General features: G+C 38.0%; 1 protein-coding gene across 4 annotated transcripts in view; it reads right to left on the reverse strand.

The window, feature by feature from the left end:
• Positions 1-23,896, reverse strand: part of MAP4K3 (mitogen-activated protein kinase kinase kinase kinase 3) — an 83,975-nt gene that overhangs the window by 19,879 nt on the left and 40,200 nt on the right. For 3 of the 4 annotated variants that reach the window (XM_086482321.1, XM_086482323.1, XM_086482322.1), the window contains 10 exons: positions 23,420-23,482; positions 14,954-15,012; positions 13,739-13,777; positions 13,385-13,438; positions 9,746-9,788; positions 8,587-8,749; positions 7,483-7,592; positions 5,624-5,665; positions 1,609-1,693; positions 397-476 (listed from right to left, as the gene is read on the reverse strand). In XM_086482321.1, coding sequence (XP_086338447.1) covers positions 397-476; positions 1,609-1,693; positions 5,624-5,665; positions 7,483-7,592; positions 8,587-8,749; positions 9,746-9,788; positions 13,385-13,438; positions 13,739-13,777; positions 14,954-15,012; positions 23,420-23,482 — 738 coding nt within the window. The remainder of the gene's footprint in view (positions 1-396; positions 477-1,608; positions 1,694-5,623; positions 5,666-7,482; positions 7,593-8,586; positions 8,750-9,745; positions 9,789-13,384; positions 13,439-13,738; positions 13,778-14,953; positions 15,013-23,419; positions 23,483-23,896) is intronic. The other variant, XM_009948244.2, reaches the window with a different exon arrangement.

Consider the following 23,896-nt stretch of genomic DNA (forward strand, 5'->3'; position numbering starts at 1 on the left):
TAAAGGAACTCCTTCCTTCCCCGTAGCTGAAACACAATGTTTGCTGCAAATACTCTGTCTTGTAACAAAGCTTTAAAGAAATATAAACTTTCATCCAAAATGTATCAGGGAAATTCCATATTATTTAACAATCATTTAATAGCGGGACGAGGCATTACAATGAAGTTCAACACATTTATATATGCAGATCTCCTACTTAAACATGGTTCAGCCTACAAAAAAATTAAACATGACTGAAAGTATCCTCAATAGTAAACATTTATGGTAAGCCTCAGTGTAGCTAGTGCCAATGTAACTGTAGTAAACGAAATTTTCACAAGGATTATACAAAATCTGAGTAGCTAAAAAGAGTGACAAAGATGTATTTTTTTCCAAAATATCAAACCAGAAATATACCTGCTCCATTGATGTTTCATGAAGTTCATTGAGGTTCAGTGTGTAAATACCTTCTTCTGCACCAAATATCAAGTACTGATCTGCAAACACAAACAAACAAACAATCTAGAAATCCTGATATAAGGATGGTGTGTCTTATAAGAGAGTATGCAGCTCTAACAAAAAAAAAAAAAAATTTAAAACAGTTACACACATTGAAACAAACCAACCTATTATAGTTACTGTGTTTGAAAGCATGGAAAATTAACCTTGCTAAGGAAGCTTAAATTTGTGGATGGGGCTGTTTTAAGACATTAGGAAAAATCAGTCATTTTTTTGTGACTAACAATTGGAAGAAAAAACAGCAGTGATACAACCATAAGCAAGAATTCATGTGAATAATTTCCTCATATATAGATTATCCTACTTAGACATTTCCATATATTTTGTGGCATATTCATAGCCTTCTTTTGGAGTACTTCAACAGCAGTATTGATGTTTCCTCAGTACTTTGGGGAAAGTACTTATTCTTGAGCATATGATCCTGGACTGCATTTAGGCATGCGAACGAGACAGACACCTCAGATTGAGAAGGCAGCAACTGCAAAAGATTGACTTCCATAATTTCAGTTTCTAAAAAACCTACGTATTTTCTTGCTTGCTGGCTCAGTAGCATGTCTGTACAGCCTATAATCAAAAGATGAAATTGGAGGCAACACAAGTACAATGTTACCAATTATCCCTTTCATCAGGCTATATAATAAAGCACTAAAATTTATGCAAAAATAGAGTTGCAGAAACCTGTAGGACCAGAAAGGTTTAGGGGAAAAAAAAATTAAAAGTCTGAATGATTAAGAAATCAATCTTAACTAGAACCTCCAGAAGTCAGATTTTTTATAATAATGAGTTAGGATTGGTACCTTTTGGACTAAAACATTGAGAAGACCCTTGAATCAAAATCAAAAAAATATGTTTTTTTACCTTTGATATGTAATTTACTCTTTTTAATCAAAGCTGAAAACTGCACCCTCATATATCTTAACATAATTAAAAAAACCCAAACCACATTAAACTTCAGACAGCAGTGGTGGCATAATTAAAAGAAAAAATTCTGCTTATATGAATAAACCTATTTTAGAATATGTCTATTTTAAAAGGAACAGTCTTGCTCATTTAAGCACTCTCGAAATCTGTGGAGAGGACAAAAAGGGTAAAATATATCTAATACACTACCTCTTGTATCTGGATTTATCCATGATGTTGCACAATGAATTTTTAATGGACAGCCATTGAAAACCTTTGAAAAGCAAGCACCCATCTGTAGAAGTAAAAACAATTAAAAACATACATATGAAAAATTAAAATATGACATTTCCAATAGGATTATTTTTACTTAAAGTAGTAACAAAAAGTTAAGAGTAGTTTCATTTGCCATGTGGAAAACAACATCATCCAGACAAAGGGTTTTTTTTAAAAGTGATTTTTCCTTTGTGTGTAAAATCTTTCTGAACAAACATACCAGAATTTGCATTTCGGAATCAGCTCTTAAATTAACAGTCTAAGCACAAACTTACTACAAAAGGTGACAAACCTGAATAAAGAATAAAGAATTTTGTGACTTTGGAAAGTCTCAGAGAAACTTTATTCTTGCCCTTTTTCACATATTTAAAACTCCAGGTCATGCAACAATCAAAATCTTAGTCTCAGATTCTCTATTAGTTGTTTCAAATTAACTTATTTTAAATACTGATTACTTCCCAAAGGGAAATGTCTGGTAGAAGATCCCGCTCCTTGTTCAGCATAATCCTAACAAACTCAATTTGCCTAGTAAGTGTCTTGCATATAATCCATTTCTCCATCTTCTCCCCAGTAAAAGTACTTGGCAAATTTCCTTCAAGATGACAAAAAACCAAAAGCCATGGCTTCCTCTTTCTCCTTCAAACATCAACATAGCAATTGCCCATTCTATTTTGTTACGAAACAGAGTTGATTGACAGTATTGTAGATGAAAAGGAATCATGCAGCAGTAAATGCTAGTAGTAACGTGAAATGTTACAACTTATCAAATGATGGTCAAAGATAAGAATTAATCGTAGATAAGGATTGACATTCTGAATATGAGCAGGTATCACCTTTATGCAAAGCTCCATACTCTGTAATACAGCTAGAGAATGGTAATGTGTTCACTCTACAGTAATACTTTGTGAATTACTATCGATCTATAAACAGAATTATAGAAATAGGTCTCGTATTAGCATTCGGACAATTTTTTTTGTTAACCTGCTGCTGAATAAGAAAGTCTGCGCACATTTTAGCCATTTCTGAACATAGTTTAGTTTAACAAGGAAAGAAAAAAGAACTTTATCATTAACGCTTTAAAATGAAAAGCGGCAGAAATTGGACTGTTCTTTGTGATTCGGACATCTCTCACTCTCGCATCACTATAATGAAGTCCATATATACTTATGTGAGGGAAGAATCAAATTCATTAAGGCAATCAGCAAAACATGAAAGACCCCACTGCACAAAGACAAAGGGAAAGACTTCAGCACTGCTAGTACCACTGCAGAAGTCTGAGTATCAAGGCAGGGAGCTGCCTGCTTGCTAGAAAATGAGATAGATGATCCTTCTGCAGGCGTAAGAACAGAAGAAAAGATATACATGAGGCAGAAATACGAGAAGATACTGACACAGAGCGACCTCAAGGTACCAACAGCTTCAATGCTGTCAAATACTTTGGCAGCAAGGAATTTGAAGAAGGGATGGTACCAAGAAAAAACAATAAAGGGATTTTTGGGCAGTTTTATGGAAGCCTCTTCCCAAGTGCACAGGGCACTGAAAGGCACTCAACAGAAAACACACCAGACGACACTCAAAGCACTAATCTCCTAGAATACTGGTGGTTTTGCTGCTCCTGTAATGAGCTACATGAGTCTCCTTGATACTTCCCAAGCACTGAAGAGAGATGCTAAGACCTAGTTGAGCTCTGCAGTGATAAAATGGATAAGAAAGAAGGAGGGGATGAAAGTCAGAAGAGACTAATCGTTCTTCTCTGGCCATTCTCAGCCCTGATCTCGACGATGCCTGCAGAGCCAAGATGCTGCTGCAAATGCCTCAGAAGGGTAAGCAGAGCCTGGGAGTATCACCTGTAAATACCAAACAAATCTCAAGGATACAGCTGAGAATCAGTCACATTATTGAACTGAGTTGCTAGTGGCGAGGCGGCACACCCTCCCAGCCCGCCCCCCCCCCCCCCCCCCCCCCCCCCCCCCGAACATGAAATAAAAGGTTGAAGCATGGCTGCTTGATCTTCAGACTGCTGCCATGGAGGCATTTAAGCCTCGGGGGAATTTCAGCAGGCAGGGCATTCCCTCACTGGCAGGATCTAACAGGTCTCCCTTTGCTGCAAGCCACTTAAAATAGCAGGGGAAAACATCACCAGGCTGGGTTATTAAGAAAGTTGCACAAAGTCTCTAGAGTCCCAGGCAACCATGCACAGATACCATTTTAAAGAGCACCAGAACATCTAACCATTTTACAGGATAGCAAGAACGCAAAACACTTCTTGCCATTTGGCAACATACTTAAGAACCACAAATCAAAAAAAAAAAACCAAAACAAACAAGAATTAGAACAATGTACGGCTGAAAGAGAACAGAAGAGACTGAAAGATTGTCAAAGCTTTACTTGCAGTAGCAGGGTATTTGTTAGGTAAGACTCCCAGGTGATATTAGGATACAAAACATGCTCCACAACAGACAAAAGTAAGAAGTCCAGTAATCCCAATGACCTGGGAGAAAAACCCCTTCCTTATCCAAATTTTCATTATTTGGCAACTGATGGAGACAGCAGATACACATTAAGTGGCAAATCAGTCTTCAACACTTAAAAGGAAGGTTAGAACATTTGTTATATATAAAATGTGGAGTGTGATGAGGGAAGAGGAAGAGAGGGGCACGAGTTTCTAACCTGAGGATCAGCATAACCAGAGAATTAGCGTACCACAAAGATGTGTGAACATGCAGAGAGCAATCCAATACTCAAAGACTCATTTGATCAGCTTCAAAGTTCTTCCTATTTTAGTCAGTCTCTTTTTACAGCTTCATTATATTAGCAACTCACAGTCATTCTCTGATGGCCTGTCCCTGAAGTCTGTGGCAGAAGTTCAACACATATGACTTCATTTTGAGCTACTCTATTTTCTACTCTTTTTCTCATTCCAGTCACTGAATCGATCTTATTTCCCCCTCCCCAAGATGATTCAGTTGTTCTAAATGCTAGGAGTGCTTACAAATTTCTGTCATCCACTAATTTAAAGTAAGCGCTCCTAGGCTATGCGTTTAATTTAACATTTAGTTTATTAAACCCCAGGATTGACCTCAATATATGATGCTAAACTTATCAAGAATTCAGAGCTCTGAACAATCCTGTGCATTTATCCAAGAGATTACAGTTCTAAGGAAGAGAAACACGACATCTATCTTAAGCTGTCCTGCCTCCCTAAAACGAGTAGGAAGCAAGAAACAGTATCATTTGCAATTACACATCCTTGTAGCAATTTTATCTTCCTATTTGAAGATGAGAAACTGATCTGGCTTAGGAGTAACACAGGAAAAAGGTTCATTTAAAATCAGATGCATCCCCCATTTGCTGCACAGCACAACTACACGAACGCATGCTCTAGCACACAAAAAGGAGAGCAGCGAGGGCATAAACACATGGTGAAGAAGGAAATACTAGCTCTTCTGATCACAGTGCTGGTGAAAAGCACAGTGACAAATTCGCAGAGCTATCACAATGAAATTCTAGTTTGCTTTACGTTATGAAGGTGCACATAGATGTCTGTAAAGTTATTTCCAGCCCTAAGGCATCTATGAATCCTGTCTTCAGAAGTTTTGAAACCTAGAGCTGCATAGTATAAGCTTCGAGCTATTTGAAATTCCTGAGAGGCATCAGCTTTTCAAATCAGTAAGTACCTTCAGTACACTAAAAGTACTTCTGTGACATTAGTCACAGAACTCTCACTTTTTAATGAAACAAGCAAACAAAAAACCTCCCAAAATTTACTTCCAGGGCACAAAATCAAGGTTGATTTCTGAAATACCATACCTGTGGCTTAGAAATGTTAAGAGAGACTGGCTTTTATAATTAAAAATACTATAAACCATTCAAAAAAAATGAACTCTCTCAGCTTAAGTAAGAAAAACACGTCCTGCTTCCAACATGCACTTATATGACTAATACTCACGTGTACTTTAGGTGTGGGAGGAAGACCATTACTAACTGGTTTCTAGAAAATAAAAGTTAAAAGGTATGTTTACACTCACATGTGCACATATGCATGAACATGAATATTCTATCCCCACACTACAGCACAACCGAAATACAGGTCTAAAAAAAATTTTTAGAATGCTGTTAAAAGCACTTGATAAATAACTAAGCATAATTATATTAGGAGAAAATAAAAAGCCAATGCTTATATCTACATACGAAACAGACCCAAACCCCTCCCTGCAGATTTTTTAAGACAATAAATAGCTGTGTTGTGTATTTCTACACAATGCTAAATAGAAGGTACCAGGAATCTACAGGGACACTCCACCGTGTCCAATGCCACATGTACTAGATCTGAAAGCCATGGCTAAGCTTTGGCTACATTCCTGTTGTTAAGTATGAGGTTAGGCTAGAGACCACCCTTCCAACCAACACTCCCGTAATTCTGTACGAGTTTGCTAACCACGTGTCTCCAGCAACCACACACCACAAACTACCAACCTGCTTTTCTTACATCAGAACCTCTACTAGGATTCCCTAATACATCCTCGCTCACTGTCTGCACAGTCTATTGCACAACATTTTAACATTACGATGATGCCTGAAAGAATGCCATATCCAGCAATACAAAGTTTAATGTTGCAGCAATTGCTCAATCGTTCAATATTATAAGCAGAGCTCAATGCTATCAATCAGTACCAGACCCACCTTCCTGTGTCAGTATCAATTTCTCCTAGTAAAAACATGCTTCTGAAGAAAGGTGTTTTACAGGTAACAGGAAAATCCAAACACAGAATTTCAAATGCCCAGTTCAAAGCAGTTCAGGAAATCATACTTTCCAAAGCACTGCTGGTATTACTGGCACTTCCTTAAAACAGAACAAAAACGCACACAATGTTTCTGCTCTATTTCCTATTCACTTCTCTCAAAAAAGCAACATTTCCAACCTCATCCTTAGAAGCAGTCCCCAAAGAGTGCCGCTTCATGTTACATTTAATGTGATCTAACGACAAATGTTCCACTCTCTCCTATCTCACATTCCCACTTTTGCATCATAATAACAGTGACCACTCTGGAAGACATTTGCCAGTTTGAAGGAAAATCTCACTCGGAAGACGAGAAAAGGAAGGGATGCAGGAATATTCCCTTTCCTCAGCAGCTCACAGCTGGATCAGATTATACGTGGTGTACAACTGCATTCTCTCTATGAGTGCAACTTCACAAGAGTATATGTAGCTCAAGTCTGACAACAAACCCAAGCTGCTAAACCCTGAAACCCGGAGCTCCAGAGGGCAGCAGGCAAACAGCTTGCATACCTGGACCCTCAATCTATATTTCTCCATCTTTTTCCTTCCTGAACACCAAAAAGCCTGTATGCCTACATCTGCGACAGATGGACGACTCATTTGGGAACAGCCCTGATTCAGCTCCTTTCCCAGGGCCAGCCAAATCCCCCAGAAAGCCATCAGGTGGCAGCATATTCCTTAATTTCCTCGTTTGAGTAAGTGGACATTGCTCAGTACAACACATTACACCTCTCTTGCAGGATCTTGCTCTCATTACATGTCTCTCAGTGTCATGTATGCAAATACAAGCAAGTAAATCTTTTATATCCATGACTATGTCAGTTTCTAATGAAAATTAAATGCCAACTCAAGCTTCAGCTTAAGACTGTATCACGACAATCTAGCTAAACTCTGCTTTGATTCAAAGTAAACAAGATGCCAACCAGCATAAAATTTCTGTACTAAAGAGTGTGCCCACTTCTTTTCATTGCACATGTAAAACAGTTTAGCCAACTTTAAAATAACACCTAGAAGCTTCAATACCTACCAGTATTTCCTTCTTTTCTTTCCTTGAAAAATTAGTGTCTCTAGCTTCATTCTGTTGATGCGGTGATCCCTCTCTTTCACCGTTTAATTGTACAGAAGTGACTCCATTACCTAGACAGATTCATATTTAAAAATATGTTCTTCTACCTTCAACTTAAGAGTAATATAGTCTAAAAACCATTTTGAAGGGCCAAAATTTCCACTTATGTCAGAACATGTTCCAATACTCTAATTTATTTCTAAAGCATACATGATCCTACCTGTGTACATCTAACGATCTACAGAGCCACATTCAATCTCAGTCCATGCCTTTTGGTAATTAATGTAACAAATCTAATGCGGACATAGAAAGGGATGCAGTCACATTTATGAGGAAAAATGTATTTAACACACCTAAAGAAAAACTTTGCTATAGTTAAGGCTTCAGTTATTGATTCTTTTAAATAGCCTTGAGGCGTTTAGCACTGGATGCTTAAGTGTTACAGTCAAATCCATAACACAGCAACTGCAGTACTAAATATGTATCAAGGAAGAGCTAGCAAGGTATTAATTAGGAGTCAGAGGTTCAGCTTGCTTAAAACAAGCCAGTCCAGGACAACTCTCAAAGCATCAGACTTCAACAAAAGGATAAAAGGAACAGCCTGAGCAAAGAGTAAACTAATACAATTACCTGCTATACTACCCAACCCAGTTCATTAGATATAAAAGCAAACTTCGAAAGCAAAACTCTATTCTTGACATGTTAAATGACAACAACAGTTGACACACAGGGCCAGAATCTGAAACCTACATACAGGAAAACTTTTTTACTGCCAGTGAAAATCCTGATACACTATAAGCCTGCTGCTTAGAACAGCAATAGTGTCATCAATGGCATCAGCAGGAATCATGTCAGTGACTTTACTGCAAGGTACATTTGACCATTCTAAGAGTTTAAGCATGCTTTCTTCATGCATTTTGGCTTTCATGCACTTTCTGTTACTTGCCCACCACAGAAAAATTACCACAGTATGTTTTAATGTGTGCTTAGGTGAGGACGTAGAAATAAAATCATGTTAGATTATTTAATAAATACTTGTATATTTCTTCATGTCACTCTTACTACCTAAAGCATTAGATTTCTGTGGAGGTAACCGAGGAGGTGGTGGCCTGGGTGGAACCTGAGATGCAGATTTTGCTGGACTCTCTGATGTTGGGCATCTCTTGATAGTCCCTTGATTATCATTTTCAGAAGAATGAGTTTCTTGGGGGATAAAGATGGATTTAGGCTGAAAAAGACATAGCAATAATAAAAACATAATGAAAGAATATTCAAAGCATCCATGCTACTTCTCAATGAGAAAAACAAACCTACGTGCAATATTTGGATCCTGGAATGTTCACAAGTAAGTTGATAAAGCAATATGTTCTGCCAGGCAAATTTCTCTCAAAAAACAAACTAAAGGAAATGCATAGCAATAAGGAAAATGTTGTTATCGACAAAGGACAAATTAAAAATCATTATAACCAAGTCATACATGAAACAATTATTGGGCATGTGGAAATGTCACTGTTAGTGACTACAGATAACCAAACTAGACATTTAAGCAGCAACTGGGGATCACTCAAGGATATGGCCAGGAATTGTGTAAAGAATCCGAAATAAGGGATGTTACTACAAAGGGCAACATTGTTTAGACACTGGCTACACTAATGCTGCTTGTAAAACCCTTCTCAGATATGCAAAGATAGTGCAGGATTGTAAGTAATCAAACCTGCAATTTTTGCCTAGAGAACTGACAGCCAGACAAAGAAATCTAAGCTTTTTCTTCTAATTTTTATTTTTGCTCATATTAAGATAACTTCAGTGTTAAAAGATTCACTTGCTCTTCAAGTGGCAGTGTGCAAAACCTAATCTGATCCAGGCACACCTCTGAAGATCACCATTCAGACATCAAAATTAGCAAGCAGATGCTTTATTTGATGACTCTCTATTAAAAATTACTTGTGACACTAAATTTAACTACCCAGTTAATGCCTTCCAAAGTATCAGAAGAGCAATTAATTAAAAACAGCACTGACAAATATCCCACAGTGTAAGACTTCATGCAGATTTGCAACTGAAGGCTAGGTCTTCTGTATATCTTCTGGATATACCCTTGACTTAAAACCTTCTTCAAGTCTTCAAGTGAGAGAACCATTGGTACAGCCATTTAGACACTCTGCATTTGTTCATTTATTTGAAGTGCCCTTTTATTCTGGGCAACAAAATCCTCCTCACTTACCTTTGGTGGTAAAGGAGGTGGCACTTTAGGTTTCATAGTAGCACTATAATGAAAAGAAACAAAAGAAACAAACAGATTGTTACCCAGTGTAGGTCTCTGAACTTTATACTGCAGTGCCCAAGAGGATACAGGATTTTATAAACACCATGCAAATAAACCATTAAATTTTCAACAGCACTATTCTGTTCAAACAACTGCCTCATGAATACTTCCAAACATTTTGTTATTGCAGCGCATACCAGATACTATCCAAAAACTAAAGTATCACAGATCCTCCCTAGAGAGCACAAAGTGACATGAACTGATTTGGTGAAGATGCACAGCAAGGTTTATGTGCAGAAAAAAGTAGAGAGATGCAGAGCAGCCCTGATATCTACTCTTTTGAGAGGAGACAGATTTAGGATATCAGTGGCTTTGCTAAAGGGTCATCTGTAGGTATACAGGGCAAAGGAGACTTACAAGAAAACTGATGAATGCCATTCCTTGAAAAATTTACCACTGACTTCTCCAGAACAGGACTCAGGAAAGCAAAATCTGTCTGCAATGGACAGCTAGCCTACTGTCTGGGTTGTTTGGTTTTCTTTTCGTTCTTCCATGAGATTCTTTTTTCACAGAAATCTTGAGAAAGACAACTTTTTAACGCAGTGACAATTCAACAGCTTGGCTCAACAGTTTAAGGTATGAGCAGAAACCAAGAAAGCTGAAATGTCATGAGCATTCTTCCTCTGTTGGGTCTGTGTTTTACAGAATATGCTGCATTTTTAAAAAAAACAAACACTAACTTTCTAAATTTTTTATGTCTTTAAAAACTCTTACACTGTCTCATTTCCTAATCTTTTGGAACAGAAATTGATTTCCATTAAATAAATTAGGAATACAGCTGTGAACACTTGACATTTGCACAGTATTTTCCTTATTTGTAAATTATGTTCCAAAGTTTTAGGAAGTAGTAAGATAACTGTTTGCTTGTTTACAGGTCAACATCTTGTCTGCTTTGCTGCATTCTTCTCAGGAGTTTCTGTTCCGGCATCTTATCAGTTGCTTTTATTTCAGAGAAGCTGGAAGACCTGTGTCGTGCACTTCAGCTGCTATGGTGGTGGAAATTATCTTCTCTTTGTAACACTAGGACCAAGCTTAAGTCCTCAGGCATGTGTGTACAAGCTCCATTTGTATTTTCTTTCATATTCTTAACTCCATCTCAGATGGCCATCGCAGTGTTATTGGGCAGCCAAAGGTAAAAAACCAATAAAGCAAATGATTTCGCATAATTGTGACAGATGTTTGTACAAAGCACTGTGTGCCCTGGTTTCAACAGCAAGGTTTATGTGCAGTTTGTCACCACTGATCACACAGGGCAATGCCCCAGTAATTTCTGCTTTCCCATGAAAGAAAAAGAAATACCAAAATAATCAAAATTATTAAATGAAGACAGATAATTTTATATTGTTCCCTGAAGCATGTGGGTTATCTGCTGTCACGAATCATCCAGCTTCAGAGACATGCAATGGTATCAGTTTGGACTAGAAGGCATACAGCTGCTTCATTGTTTTTGTTCTGGATCTGAAGGGAAAAGTGACCAATGTCACATGCGCTCTTCAATTACAGCTCCATCTCACAGAATATAAATCAAACAGAAGCCTTGAATTTTCAGTGGGCTCTAGAGAAAAATATTCGAGATCAAGCTGATGAACCAACATATTGCAGCAGAGCTTTGGGTTCAAGCAGGTACCAAGAGGAAAGCCACAGATGTAGAACCTGTCTGATCCAAGGTTGAAGCATTCAAGTCTTACCCCTGTGCTTACAGGAAATTGTCAGGCCCTCTCTGAACGGCAAGACTACCTAGGATGAAATATGGGAAGAAGCAAAAAACACCAGGACTTTTTTTAGGAAGACCACTGGTGACTGTCCTTAGGGTCAGATTAATTGGAATGTCTCCAGAAGCTATCAGGTTCTTTCTTGCTTAACCTGAAGAAGAAAAACCACAGAAATATGACAGCAACAGAAGCAGCTAAAGCCAATGCTGTTTGAAAGCTCTGATGTAGCTCATGCAAGGAACAAGGATCAAAAAGCACTGGACAAAGAAATCAGTGCAAGCACTTCAAGACAGCAGGAATCAAGAGGTTCCAAGCCCTGGAACATTACTGAAGTTGATGACCCTGGCTGCAAACCGAACAAGAAGTGGAGGCGGAGTTTTGGGGGGGAACCAAAACATTAAGCAAAAATGAACAGACAGACACAGAGCTGTACACAAAAAAAACATCTAGAGATTAGTGCGGATGGAGGAACAGAGCTGAGCTGGCTTGCAGCAGTGCAGATACCCAAAGCATCTCCAACTGAAGGCCATCAGAGTGGAGCTGGCAGTATGGAGCTATAGGGAGCAGTTACCTCCTACAGTGCAGGAAGCCTGAGTTATCATTTCCAAGGTCTACCCAGCTATGAGCAAAGCTGGTTCTCAGCTTGGTCCAAATGCAGATGAGCAAATCAATGAGTAGCATATCAACCTCTTCCCCTCAAAGACAAGAGCATTATCGATGAACTGCATAATCAATCACACTTTTAAATAATGACTTAATAATGAAATATGAAAAATTTCTTAAGGAATTAGCAAGAGAATAAAGCCTGCTAAAATCTGAATAAAAATCGTTTTTTTTCTACAAACATCACTTGTGTCAAAAAGCAAACACAGTCGTGTTTTGAGAAGTTGATCCTTAAGCAATGCGAGTTTCAGTACAGCAGTAAAATAACTCCAGAAGGGGGGGGGGGGGGGGGGGCGGGGAGAGACAGAGAGACAGAGACAGAGAGACAGAGACTTGGTTCTTTGTAAGAGACAGATGCCAGCAACAGATAACGCATGTTTTACAGGTTTCTGGTATGAAGCAACAGCTTTCAAAATTACCCATTAACCATTAACAGAAGGTAAACAAGAATTCTGTCTCAACAGCATCTTTCTTTTTGGTCTTTACATCAGATTCATTTAAGAATGCAAATTTCCACATACTGGCTGTGCGTTTTACATTGTTTCTGCTCTTACCTGTCAATCAAAAAGAGCCCAGGAATAACAGTGGAATTTAATATAAGCATAGTTAATTTAACACATCCATATAGATATTGCCTGTGCAGTCACATAACCTCGCTCTCTCTGTGGTAAGGGAGCCAGCTCTATCCCAAAATAGAGCACCCATATAAGCATCCCCGTAGCTGAGAATGTGGACAGAACAAAATCATCCAGAGAAGACAGTTACGTATATATTTTATGTACTTCTAATGAGCTGTATTTTAATATACAGTCGTCAGCTCTAAAAAAGGACACCAGGACTGGTGTCAGAAGAATTACTGGCTCGATGTAACTATGCCAAGATTTTGCTCAACAATTAAAGATAAAAGGAGAACTGTATCAAGCAAGAAACAAGATTTCTTTTCCTCCTAATTTATAACAAAGTTTACCAGCAGACTAAGAGAACTTCTAGTGATGTAATCTAGAAACAATAGTAAATGCCTATCTTTAAAAAAGCTATAGAAGAAAAAGAATCCTGAGCTATTAGGGATAGAACATATGATTCAACTTCGTTAAAATTTTCACCTATTGAAGCATCAGCTTATTTATATATTTATTTTTTTTTACAAGAAGAAAGGACTTACTGTTTAGCATCATCATCTGCATCATCATCATCTTCTAAATGTGCCACATGTCCCCTATGAAAATGAACAAGGTACTATGGCTGAGTGAGTTGTATTAAAATTACCTCGGTTACTGCGAAAAATTATGAGCTCAAGGGCTACTACCTCTTTTACAGAATTTTACTGTCTTTTAGCTTGTTGCCATTATTATTATTATTCTTTAAAGCACAGCTGCAATCCAGACAACTAAGCCTCTCTCATTTTCTCTCAGCAAATACAGGGACAGTAAGAACTAGTTGTGATAGACATAAGAAATCAATGCACAAATGACGTCGAAACACACAGGAGGGGAAAAAAAATAAAGAATAGAATTACCGCTGATGCAGTTCTTCTTCAACTGATTTTAAGAGACTCCTTCAGCATTAAATAAGAATAAGAACACAGTTTAATTGTGGCACACAAAAACCAGGCCAAATGCTCCTATGATTCTATCAGTAAATAATCCAAAGCATGTTATTTCAGCTGGCTTTCAGAACATACATCAAACATCCACACACAAATGAACACAGATGCTTTTTTTTTTTTTCTAGACAACATACTTCCAAATGTGTTTATCAACACATTGCTATCAAGTGCAGTGGTCCTTGTGCAGTGGTCCTTGCTCCTTGTACTGTAAAACTTAGCTTGATCCAATTTAAAACAAATCCATGCTGTCCAAGAAAATCATAATCATAAAAAAAAAGAAAAATCAGACTGACAAGAGGACTGAACCACTATTGGAATAAATTAATTCTTCCCTAGTTCATTTTTGTAACATTCTGAACTTCTTCAGTTTTGTGTCTTTGTCTGAAAAGACACAGGAAGGAACAGCAGGCAAAACACAGGGATGAGAAAAAGAATTTTGGAGATACCAATATTTGTATTTTCCCCAACTAAAAGTGTAAATGTGTAAAAATATATTCCATGCTTAGATTTTCTGCATTTTTAAAACATTATTTAACTTAGAAAGCAAAGCTAGGCTTCCTAATTCTGACATGCAGAAATGTAATTAAAAAATTGGGTGGATAGAAAGAATTACATGGAAAACTATTTCATACGATTAATACAATAAAATTATTAAATGTATGAACATGAAGTTAAAGGACTTTGCTGAGACAGGTAAGTTTTGGTTTTTTAAAGCACCTATAATTGAATGCTCCTAGTACCCTACAATATGAAGAAGGGCATAAAGTACTGTCAAAGAGCAGCACTGGTAGTTCCTAGATGGTGTAAAATCGTGCTCTGGGGTACCTATCATACAGAACATTTTGTCAATGCGCAGATCAAAATAACTGCACTTAAAAGGAAGCTTACAGCACTGTAGAGATGAGGCTGTGTTGACTATGTTAATTACTGAACAGTGCTGTAATTCTGTATCATTGGAATTACTACTATTTTAGAAATAAATAGTGATTTTGGAATTGCAACTGATACAAACAAGCTTGACATTTTACTACATGTTTCAGCTAATGTGTTTAATATAAAAATCACAAATGCATGTAAAAACTGCCTTGAATGAATTAAAGACAGAAAATGCCATTGCTTACTCACTTATTTGCACCCAAGAAGTAGCCACACTGGGGACCATGACCGTATTCTAGCTGTAGATCCTACAAATATAAGAGAATGAATCTTTAAGACTAACAGGTGAGCATCAAATACATACCCTGTGTCATGCTGCAGTTACCCCCTCTGCCACACCTGAGCTACCAAACAAGCTCATTCCCCTGGCATTTCTGGCCAATAACACCACTCTCAGGCCCATCATTCTTCTCTGCCAGTCTGCTGCATCTCTGATGGAAGTCTAGGGGGAAAGTTGATTTGCCAGTGCTCCATGCTGAAAAAAGATGTCTAATAAAGTTGGTACGATTGAAAAGTCAGTCTTTCCATGATTCAGGAAATGCCAGCATCGGGCTCGCCTCTGTGATTTTTATTCAACCCTCTGATCTATGCATTCTTTTACATCAAGTAATTATCAGTTACATACTGTTTTTTCCACAGTATCTCACTTGTCTTGGGAAAATATGGAAAGTCACTGAAGCAATCAAATACTACTGACAGCTGTGTTGAAACATCCATGCGGAAACTACCAGTTAGCTTTAGAGAGCAGAACTGAAGGTGCAACGAACAACCTGGAACTCTTTAGTGAGCAGAAAACAATATATATAGCTTTGTATTAAAGTGATTGCCCTTCAGTCTGAAACTGAAAGCTGCAGTGGCTTCTGCTTCATCAGCAGGGAGCACTGGCAAATCTAGGGTGAGACTTTTCCTCTGATATTTAAAAATGCCCTTTTGAGAGATCAGCCCCATGAGTTGTGGTTGCCTAATCCGAGCTTATTGCTCTTATAGCTTGGATATCTGGGCATTTTTCTGAAGGATGACATGCTTTTGATACGGGCTGCAGCTGAAAGAGACCTGTTCAACAGAAGATGCTGGGAGACCTTTAAAATGTTTCCTGGAACACAAAACCACCAAACCGCATCCACTTCTATGGGTCTGACTCACAAGGGCCACTCAACTTTCTCCCTAGACTTCCGTCAGTAGAGCTAGAAAGTTAGGTGGCAGGAAAGAAGGGCTCACAAGTGGCCATGCCAGTGGGGAGGAAGGCTTGGCCCTTTCCAGGAACATGTCCTGGGCTCTGTGAAGTAGTAGGTGGAAGGGGCCAGGCCTCAGTCGTGGGTATCTTTTGATCCCTTCTACTATCCTTATCTTCCTTCTTCACAGTTTCATCCTCCTCCTATGGCCCAAATCTCAACTCCTCTTGCTCTTTGCCTCACACAAGCTCAACAAGTCTCCTTTGCTTAAGAAAGGCCATCTGCAATTTCAGTCTCTTCATCACTCTCAATATCTGTCACCTTACCCAGGCAATTCCTTTGTGTTGGTCCTCACCACCAGTTGATGTACTCCAATCCACCACAAAAACTCAGATTTAACTGTACTGTGAATACTTATATTACTACTATGGGATCTCAAAAACTTCCACATATAAGCACAGGTATTTTGAGGATTCAGGCTCTAGAGCAGAAAACAACAAGACTGGAAATGTAAGACATCACCAGGCTCATAAACAAGGAGGTTAAACAGGTTGTGTGAGTCTATGTAAGAAGACATCAGAACAAAGACTGGGAGGCTGTTCAGAAAAATAAGCCCAAATCAGTATAACAAGGTTTTCGCTTCGAAGTGACAAGCATTTTGTCTACATGCTGCAAAACCATGTTAATCACAACTGGGAAACAAAGATCTTACGCTGGGCAGAGCCAAAACGTCTGTCCTTTTTAATTTACACACTGTGCAATGCATATCATTATATATAGTACAGCAATGAGAGGAAAATTAATAAGAGAAAATAAGCAAACTCCCATGAAACATAAGGAGCCATGATCTGTCATCAGACTTTTTAAGCCTTACTGGAATTTTCTTTACGAAAAATGACATCTGTCAGAATTTCTTATGTTTAAATCCTTTAAAAGGACAAAAGCTTTGTTTTGATTCCGTTTACTATCGTGCTGCCTATTAGCAGTTTTTTGACTATGATTCTAATTCGATATGTATATTTTTGCCTTAACTAACTTGTTAGTGTTCTTCTGAGCCCTTTAAATATTGCTGGTTTTCACTCCAAATGTGGGGTCAAGTAATTCATTGCTAGGGACATTCCTTCTTTTGCACTCTGAATAGATAAATACTGAGAGCTAGAGAGCTTTTATAAAGTGCAATGTATTTTTCTTGTACCTTCTATTCCAAATATATCCAGAAGTTATAATTTTATAAACCTTCTAGCTATATATTTGATACAAAAACATTGGAAAATACTGCATGTACCCTGCAAGGCTTCCAGTGAGCTGTTATACTTTATCAGAACAATCAGTATAACTAGATTTTATTTAAAAAAAAAAAAACAACAAACAATCAAATATAAATGTATTTTTCAACAAAATAGAAATCTTATCAGTTATGGATTCCCACTGGGAAGAATACATTAGCACGAACTAATAAATGATGCAACAATTGGCTTAATAAAAGCTGTTACCTCTCCTGCATCCTTGAAGTAACACAATTACTTTATTAATCTACATTAATATTTTCATTTAACATACATACAATGCCGACTACTTTATTAAAATTCTTTTTACATCAGGCAACATTCACACAAAATAAACCTGAGTGACTAGACAGGTATTTTCCAAGAGAATCTCAAGATCTAGAGCCAGTAGGAATGAGAAGTCAATAACCTTGGTGTTTAATCAAAGTGCAACCCCAGATTATTCTGTGTTCAGCTTCAGGTTAGCAATGACCTACTACTGAACCAACATAACTATGTACAAGACAGAGTGCTATTTGCTGGCAACAATGGCTTTGGAAAAAAGGCAATACAAGGAATAATCACCAGCTCTTCTCAAGAGCCTGAGTATACTCAATGAAGAAGTCATGTAGAAAGGCAAACCACACCTTCAGATAAATCAGATGTGCAAAGTAATCAATGCCTAAAAACAGTATAAAGATTTCTTCAAAGCAAAGACAAATTTGGTGGTAAGGCCATGCTATGGAACAAATTCCTCAGTAATGATCAAATCTACAATACCTTCTGCAGTTTAAGTTTCAAAACCTGCTCTTTATGTTCAGCAGAATTTCATGATGATTTAATTGTTACTTTGACTTTGACAGTCTTATGTTCCTCATTTGTTCTGTAGGGTGGAGCTGTACTGGAAATCTACTTTTTGGTGTTCAGTCCTTCAAAAACCAAAACTGAATGTATACAGTGAACCAGCAATTCACAGTTACTTCCTACATTTGCTGTTCCTGAAATTTAGTGAGAAACAAGATCATTTGAAGTGACAAAGTTAAGACTTTAAATCCACAAAGTGCTGGAGAAGTAATTCTGAATTTCAAAGTATACAAATCACCTTTGGACTACTAACTAACCTTTGGACTACCAAACAAGAAGGCACATACACATCTTTATTTCTCAGTAAAACGATTAAGCAATTCCTATCACATTGCTCCATAAAAGAGGATGTTAATTTTAAAAAGAGACTAATACTACCTAATGCATATGCTATAGTTTTATTGCCCTTATTTTATTAAAAAGTATGTTCTTGAATTTATTTGGATAGCTTAAGACATCAGAAATAGCAAGTTACATGTATACTTTTTTTAAACAGGCTAAATATAATCCTTCCCTGGTGACTGAGGTTCTACTGTGCATTACTGCTACACAACCACTGTTTACCTCTTCCCCTGTATTTCAGTTCTCTATGCATTTTGTCTATGAATGCCCACTTGGCACAAACAGCACTACTTCATTCCCATATAATGGAACATCACTACCATAATTAGCTACGGTAAGACCTTGATGTAACAAGCAATTGTACACAGCATTTTTAAACTGCCTCCTTGCAATGAAATTGAACATTTTCCTAACAATATTTAAGGTTTTCTGCCACAATAATTAATAAACCAGAACAGCTATGCTGAAACACTGCTTTCCTAAAATTCAGTGTTACGAAAAGCTATTACAAATTCTTAACCCCAGAATATATTTATAAGCCAAAACAAAAACCAAACGTGACCAAATTATTTAAAATAGAACCAAATGTATAAATGCACTGGCAAATACAACAGTGCAGACTGCACGGTAACTGAATTCTTTGCTAAAGGAGTCTAAAACAAACGTTAAGTTCATAACAACTGAAAATAACTGGAGGTTGGGACCTGAGATATCAAATTCAAATTCTGTTCAACTCCTGTCTCACTTTCTAAAATGGTAGAATTCAACACTTAAAAAAAAGTGAGCCGGGAGAGGGGGGAAAGAGCGGGCACAGGGGGGAAAGAGCAGGCGCGGCGAAAGGAAAAAAAAAAAAAAAAAAAAAAAAAAAAAGAGTGGGCTGCTAGTCAGAAGAACGTCAACAAGCTGGAGGAGTAGGCAACAAAACCCCATGGGGTTTAACACAGCCAACCAAAAAGTCCTGCAGCTAGGAGAGACCAACCACATACACAAGAAGGAGCCGAGGACAAGCTGGCTGGGGGTGGGAAGGACAACTGCAGAAAGGGGTTTGGAGGTCCCAGCAGACAAGGAGCAGGACTACACACCAGCAGCAAGCACTTGCGGTACAGGTGGCAAACCACAGAGAAGCCAGAGGGGGTTACCCCCTCTGTTTGGGACTTCCCAGGACAAACATTGACAGATTGGAGGGAAGCCAGAAGGCCACTGAGATTGTTCAAGTGATTGAGGAAATGGCACAATAGGAAAGGCCGAAAGAACAGAGCTTTTGTAGCCTGAAGAAAGTAACTGCTGTCTTCAGCTATCCCACAGAGCATTATAGAGAAGACCAAGCCAGGCTCTTCTCAGATGCACAGTGGAAGGACAAGAGGCATCAGGCACAAATGCCAGCAATGCAAACTTTGGCCATAAGGAACTAACTCCTCCCCGTGGGAGCAGTGCAGACCTTGAGACAGGGCCTAGAGACGCTCAGTTCTCTCCATCTTGAGACAGACTCAAACTTCAACTGGACAAGCCCAAAGTAGCCTCTGGATCTAGCTTGGAAGAGGCCCCTGTTTTAAGCAGGAGAAGGCTAGATATCTCCAAGGTTTCCTTCCAACTCAACGTTTTTTGGGGGATTCTCTGATGGTACTTATAACTTAACAAGGTATGCAGCTCAGTCTACCATATATGAACTGGAATTACTTTTCAGCTCACTGTGAAAAGGAATAAAGATTTTTTTGCCACAGTATTTCACTGCAGATCAGGATAACTTGAATGAAAATATTTTTATTCACTCAACATGACCTTCTGTTTTGAATCAGAACAACAGTACGCTCTGTTTCTCAGAAATAGGGCTTCTGGGACCAGCCACCAAGTTTTCGTACAGATTCCGCTTGACAGACCCCACCACTCACAAGTACAACATGTCACCTCTGAGAAGTTACCCACATAGCAACAGCTCTGCAGAAGCTGGGTTTAACAGTCCTTACTCTTAGCTTCTCTCTACTCCTTGCACCTCCCTCCACACCTCACTGACACAGCTACCTGCAATGCCACACAGGGAACCTGAATGGGGAACTGATCTGGTAGAAAAAAATAACCCAAAAGCAGCTGCATATTTTTTGCTCAGGTCGTCATATACTTGAGACTACTCTGAACACACGCTTAATGATAGCAAAAACATTTCAACCGACAGAAATCTGGCCTCATTATGCCAACTCATGTAGACTCCTGAGACTGCCATCATGGTAGCTACCGCAGTACAAGATGAACAGTCACACATTTAGTTAGCCATTGGATTTTTCAGGTGCTTTTCCCAGGATCAATAGCATAAAACTTAAAAATTGTTCTAGAACAAAAAGGTGTACATATACATAGAGAAGCTTACTTTGATTTAAACCATTTACTGAGCTCATTGCAAATGCAATGCTCAGCTCTCCCACTTATTTGAGTCTGTACCCAAACAACTGCTTTTGAAATACACTGAAAGACAGTGAAAAATATGGGAGAAGCATTTGTTTGAGGTCTACCCTGTGTAAAGTCTAATGTGCATGTAAGATAAGACTTTTTTTTTAGTGTCCTACACACCTCTGCTGCTCCTAAGGCAAAGGAGATTGCCAGAAAACAGCTGCCAAAAGACAGTGCAATGACCACAACATGAACATGAGGAACTTGAAATGACAGGAAGGAGCATGTGCAAGAAAATCTCAAGTGATGGAAGGTACCCAAGTAAGTTCTTGAGAAACTTGTTGTCTAGTTGCAGAAAAAATAAAAAAAGTTCTATTCTGAAAGAGAGAAGAGCCCTGTACCTAGAGCAAAATATTCTGTTATTTATTTAGATATGAATCAAAGGGGTGTATTTGTAGAAGATCAAAGAGAAGTAATGTCTTGTCTTTTTCTGTTTGCCATTTGCATGAAGGGATACTCGGGTCTGGACACTGAATTTTCCCTGCAAACAAGACGTGTACTGAATTTCTTCATTCTTCTGGCAGATTCAGGTAGCTGTTTCAGGAGCACAGAGGTGGAGGAAGGGGTAAGAGGAAAAGGACAGGAATGATTTTTAAGGTGTAGGCATCAAATTTTTAAAAGATAATGTGCATAGTGACTGCATAAGCTGCCAAATAATCCATCCAGCTGTGCAAAATGCCATGTGATAGGTAAAAATACTCTCACTCAATCCCCAAATTTGCTTTCAACCTCGACTGTATACCTTTCATGACTCATGCTGCCCAAAATATGCCTCAATTTCTGATAATATTTTTTAGGATCTTAGAGAAGCATAGTTCTGCAAATGAGTTGTTGCTCATAAGAGCATTAAAAAACCCCAGTAGAACAGCATGGGAAAGAGCCCAGAGTAGTAGGGCATATATTATGCTTATGAAAAAGTATACTCTTTTCCTCTTGATGACATTTGAAAAATCCACATATCACTGAACACATCTGAAGCCAAAACTGTCAGAGCAGGAGGGGGGAGTGGGGGTAGGAGAGAGACAGAAAAGAAAGTCTGATTAGTATGTCCTGGTCCACCACAGAAGACCAAACCAATTACTAAATATTTTTTCTAATTTCCAGAAATATTAAGTCTTACTGGAAAAATCTCACAAATGAGTGAAGCATTAGCACCAAATCAGAATTCTCCTCTTTCACAGTGAGCACAGGAGGTTGTGAAGAAAGCAGTGAAACACAGAAAGTGCTGTTGACTGACTTTAAAAACACTCTCACGACTGTGACAATAGTACTTTACAAGCTTTATCATAGTAATCATTTTTGAAAAGTGTATTGAACAGCATGGGGTAAAAAAAGGATGGGAAAGGACAGTCCAGTTAGGAGACAAGTTCTCATTCGTCTCTTTAGACCCACAGATACTAGGCTAGCACAATATGTGACAAGACTGAAAGTAACCTGAAAAAGACTTTTTTAAATAAGTGTTAAACTGAAAAGACAAAACCAAAAGCAGACTGAACCAAAAAACCAAAACCACACTCCCAAAACCAGAACAATTGCATAGGATGGAAGTGTTCCCACTGCATACAGGGAAACCTAAGCTACTGACGTCAAAACAATTTGAGAAACATTTTTACAATCAAGCAATACAGGAAGTTCCTTCCAAGAATGGGGAAGACAGTCTAAGCTTTCAGTAACTATGATATTGGCAGATTCAAGTCACACCAAGGCAACAGATGCCAAAACAAACAAAAAATCCAAACAAAAAAAATGTAAGAACAAAACAAGACATTCCCAAACACCCTAGTTTTCAGTTTTCCCCTTAGTGCACTTATATTAATCATCCAACAAATCAAATAAAGGTATTGGAATAATGCTCTTCATCCAACACAGAATGTTTCCTATTTTTTTCCAACAGTATATGAAGATGCCAAAGATTTACAAGCATTACTTTACTAACTACATAGTGCCTAAAGAGCACAGAAATAAGAAAACTCACTTTCTAGAGTAATTTCTACACTGCTATGCTAACAACCAAATTTTTAAGCAGTGCAGTAAGAGAAAATTTGGAAAATGTATGAGACTATAAATGATACCAAATGCCATTGAAAACACTTATGACCGCACTTTCTGTTATTTGTATTAAGTGTATATTCATTCTGTAACACAATTACCATCTGGAGAATTCAGAGACTTACATTTATGCAATTTTATAGTCTTCCATTAGATTATTTAAAGGAACTACCAGACAAAAATACAAAGAGAATGTCTCTTCTATTTTTACTCACTCTCCAAAAAATTAACAAGCTACGTGTTGTAAGGCAGTTAAATAAATTAGAATGAGTGCATAATACGAAGCCCTTCTATGAAAGTGATTCAACTAAACAAGAATACGGGTTAAATACTTTCAATACTGCGCATACTAATAATTCCTTCCCACATTACAGAACTACACATATAGACTAATCCTTATATTGAATGGCTTTTACACAGATGAAAAGACCAGTACAAAACCAGGACAACACATGAGCTTTGAAAAAGGAAAATAAAGGCAAAACTAACACTGACAAAGAAAGGCATAACATGAAAAATACCATGTTAGATCTTGCAGTGTAGTATATTTCTTCTGAATTGTCCAAAAAATCGCTACTGTCAGGCTGTTCATTAGACAGAGATCAAGAAACTCAAGTTATTTACATTGTGACCGAAAGCCGGGTATACATAAAGTCATCAGCTGAAACTCAAAACATATTAAGACAGTTCTGGGGATAGGGTAAAGCACGGCTAAGGGTATGGTCACATCACCAAACACTACTGAATCACACCAAAATAATGAGTTATTGTTCATCCCCTGAGGTGTGAAAATGAGCAACAAACTGCCTCAGTAAGAGGCAAGTATGTACCAGTTCAAGATCTCAGTGCACCATTGACAATAACTCATCACACTGCAGTGGTCCAGTCTTCTGGCTTGTGCACACATACCCATAAGTAAATAAAGCATAAAAGTTTAAGCATGCTTTAGTGAGACAGGAGCAAAACGGTCAGAAGAACTGCTTTAATTAAAAGGAATC

The sequence above is a fragment of the Leptosomus discolor genome, chromosome 2 (genome assembly GCF_034619465.1).
Source record: "Leptosomus discolor isolate bLepDis1 chromosome 2, bLepDis1.hap2, whole genome shotgun sequence".
NCBI classification, from domain to species: Eukaryota; Metazoa; Chordata; class Aves; order Leptosomiformes; family Leptosomidae; genus Leptosomus; species Leptosomus discolor.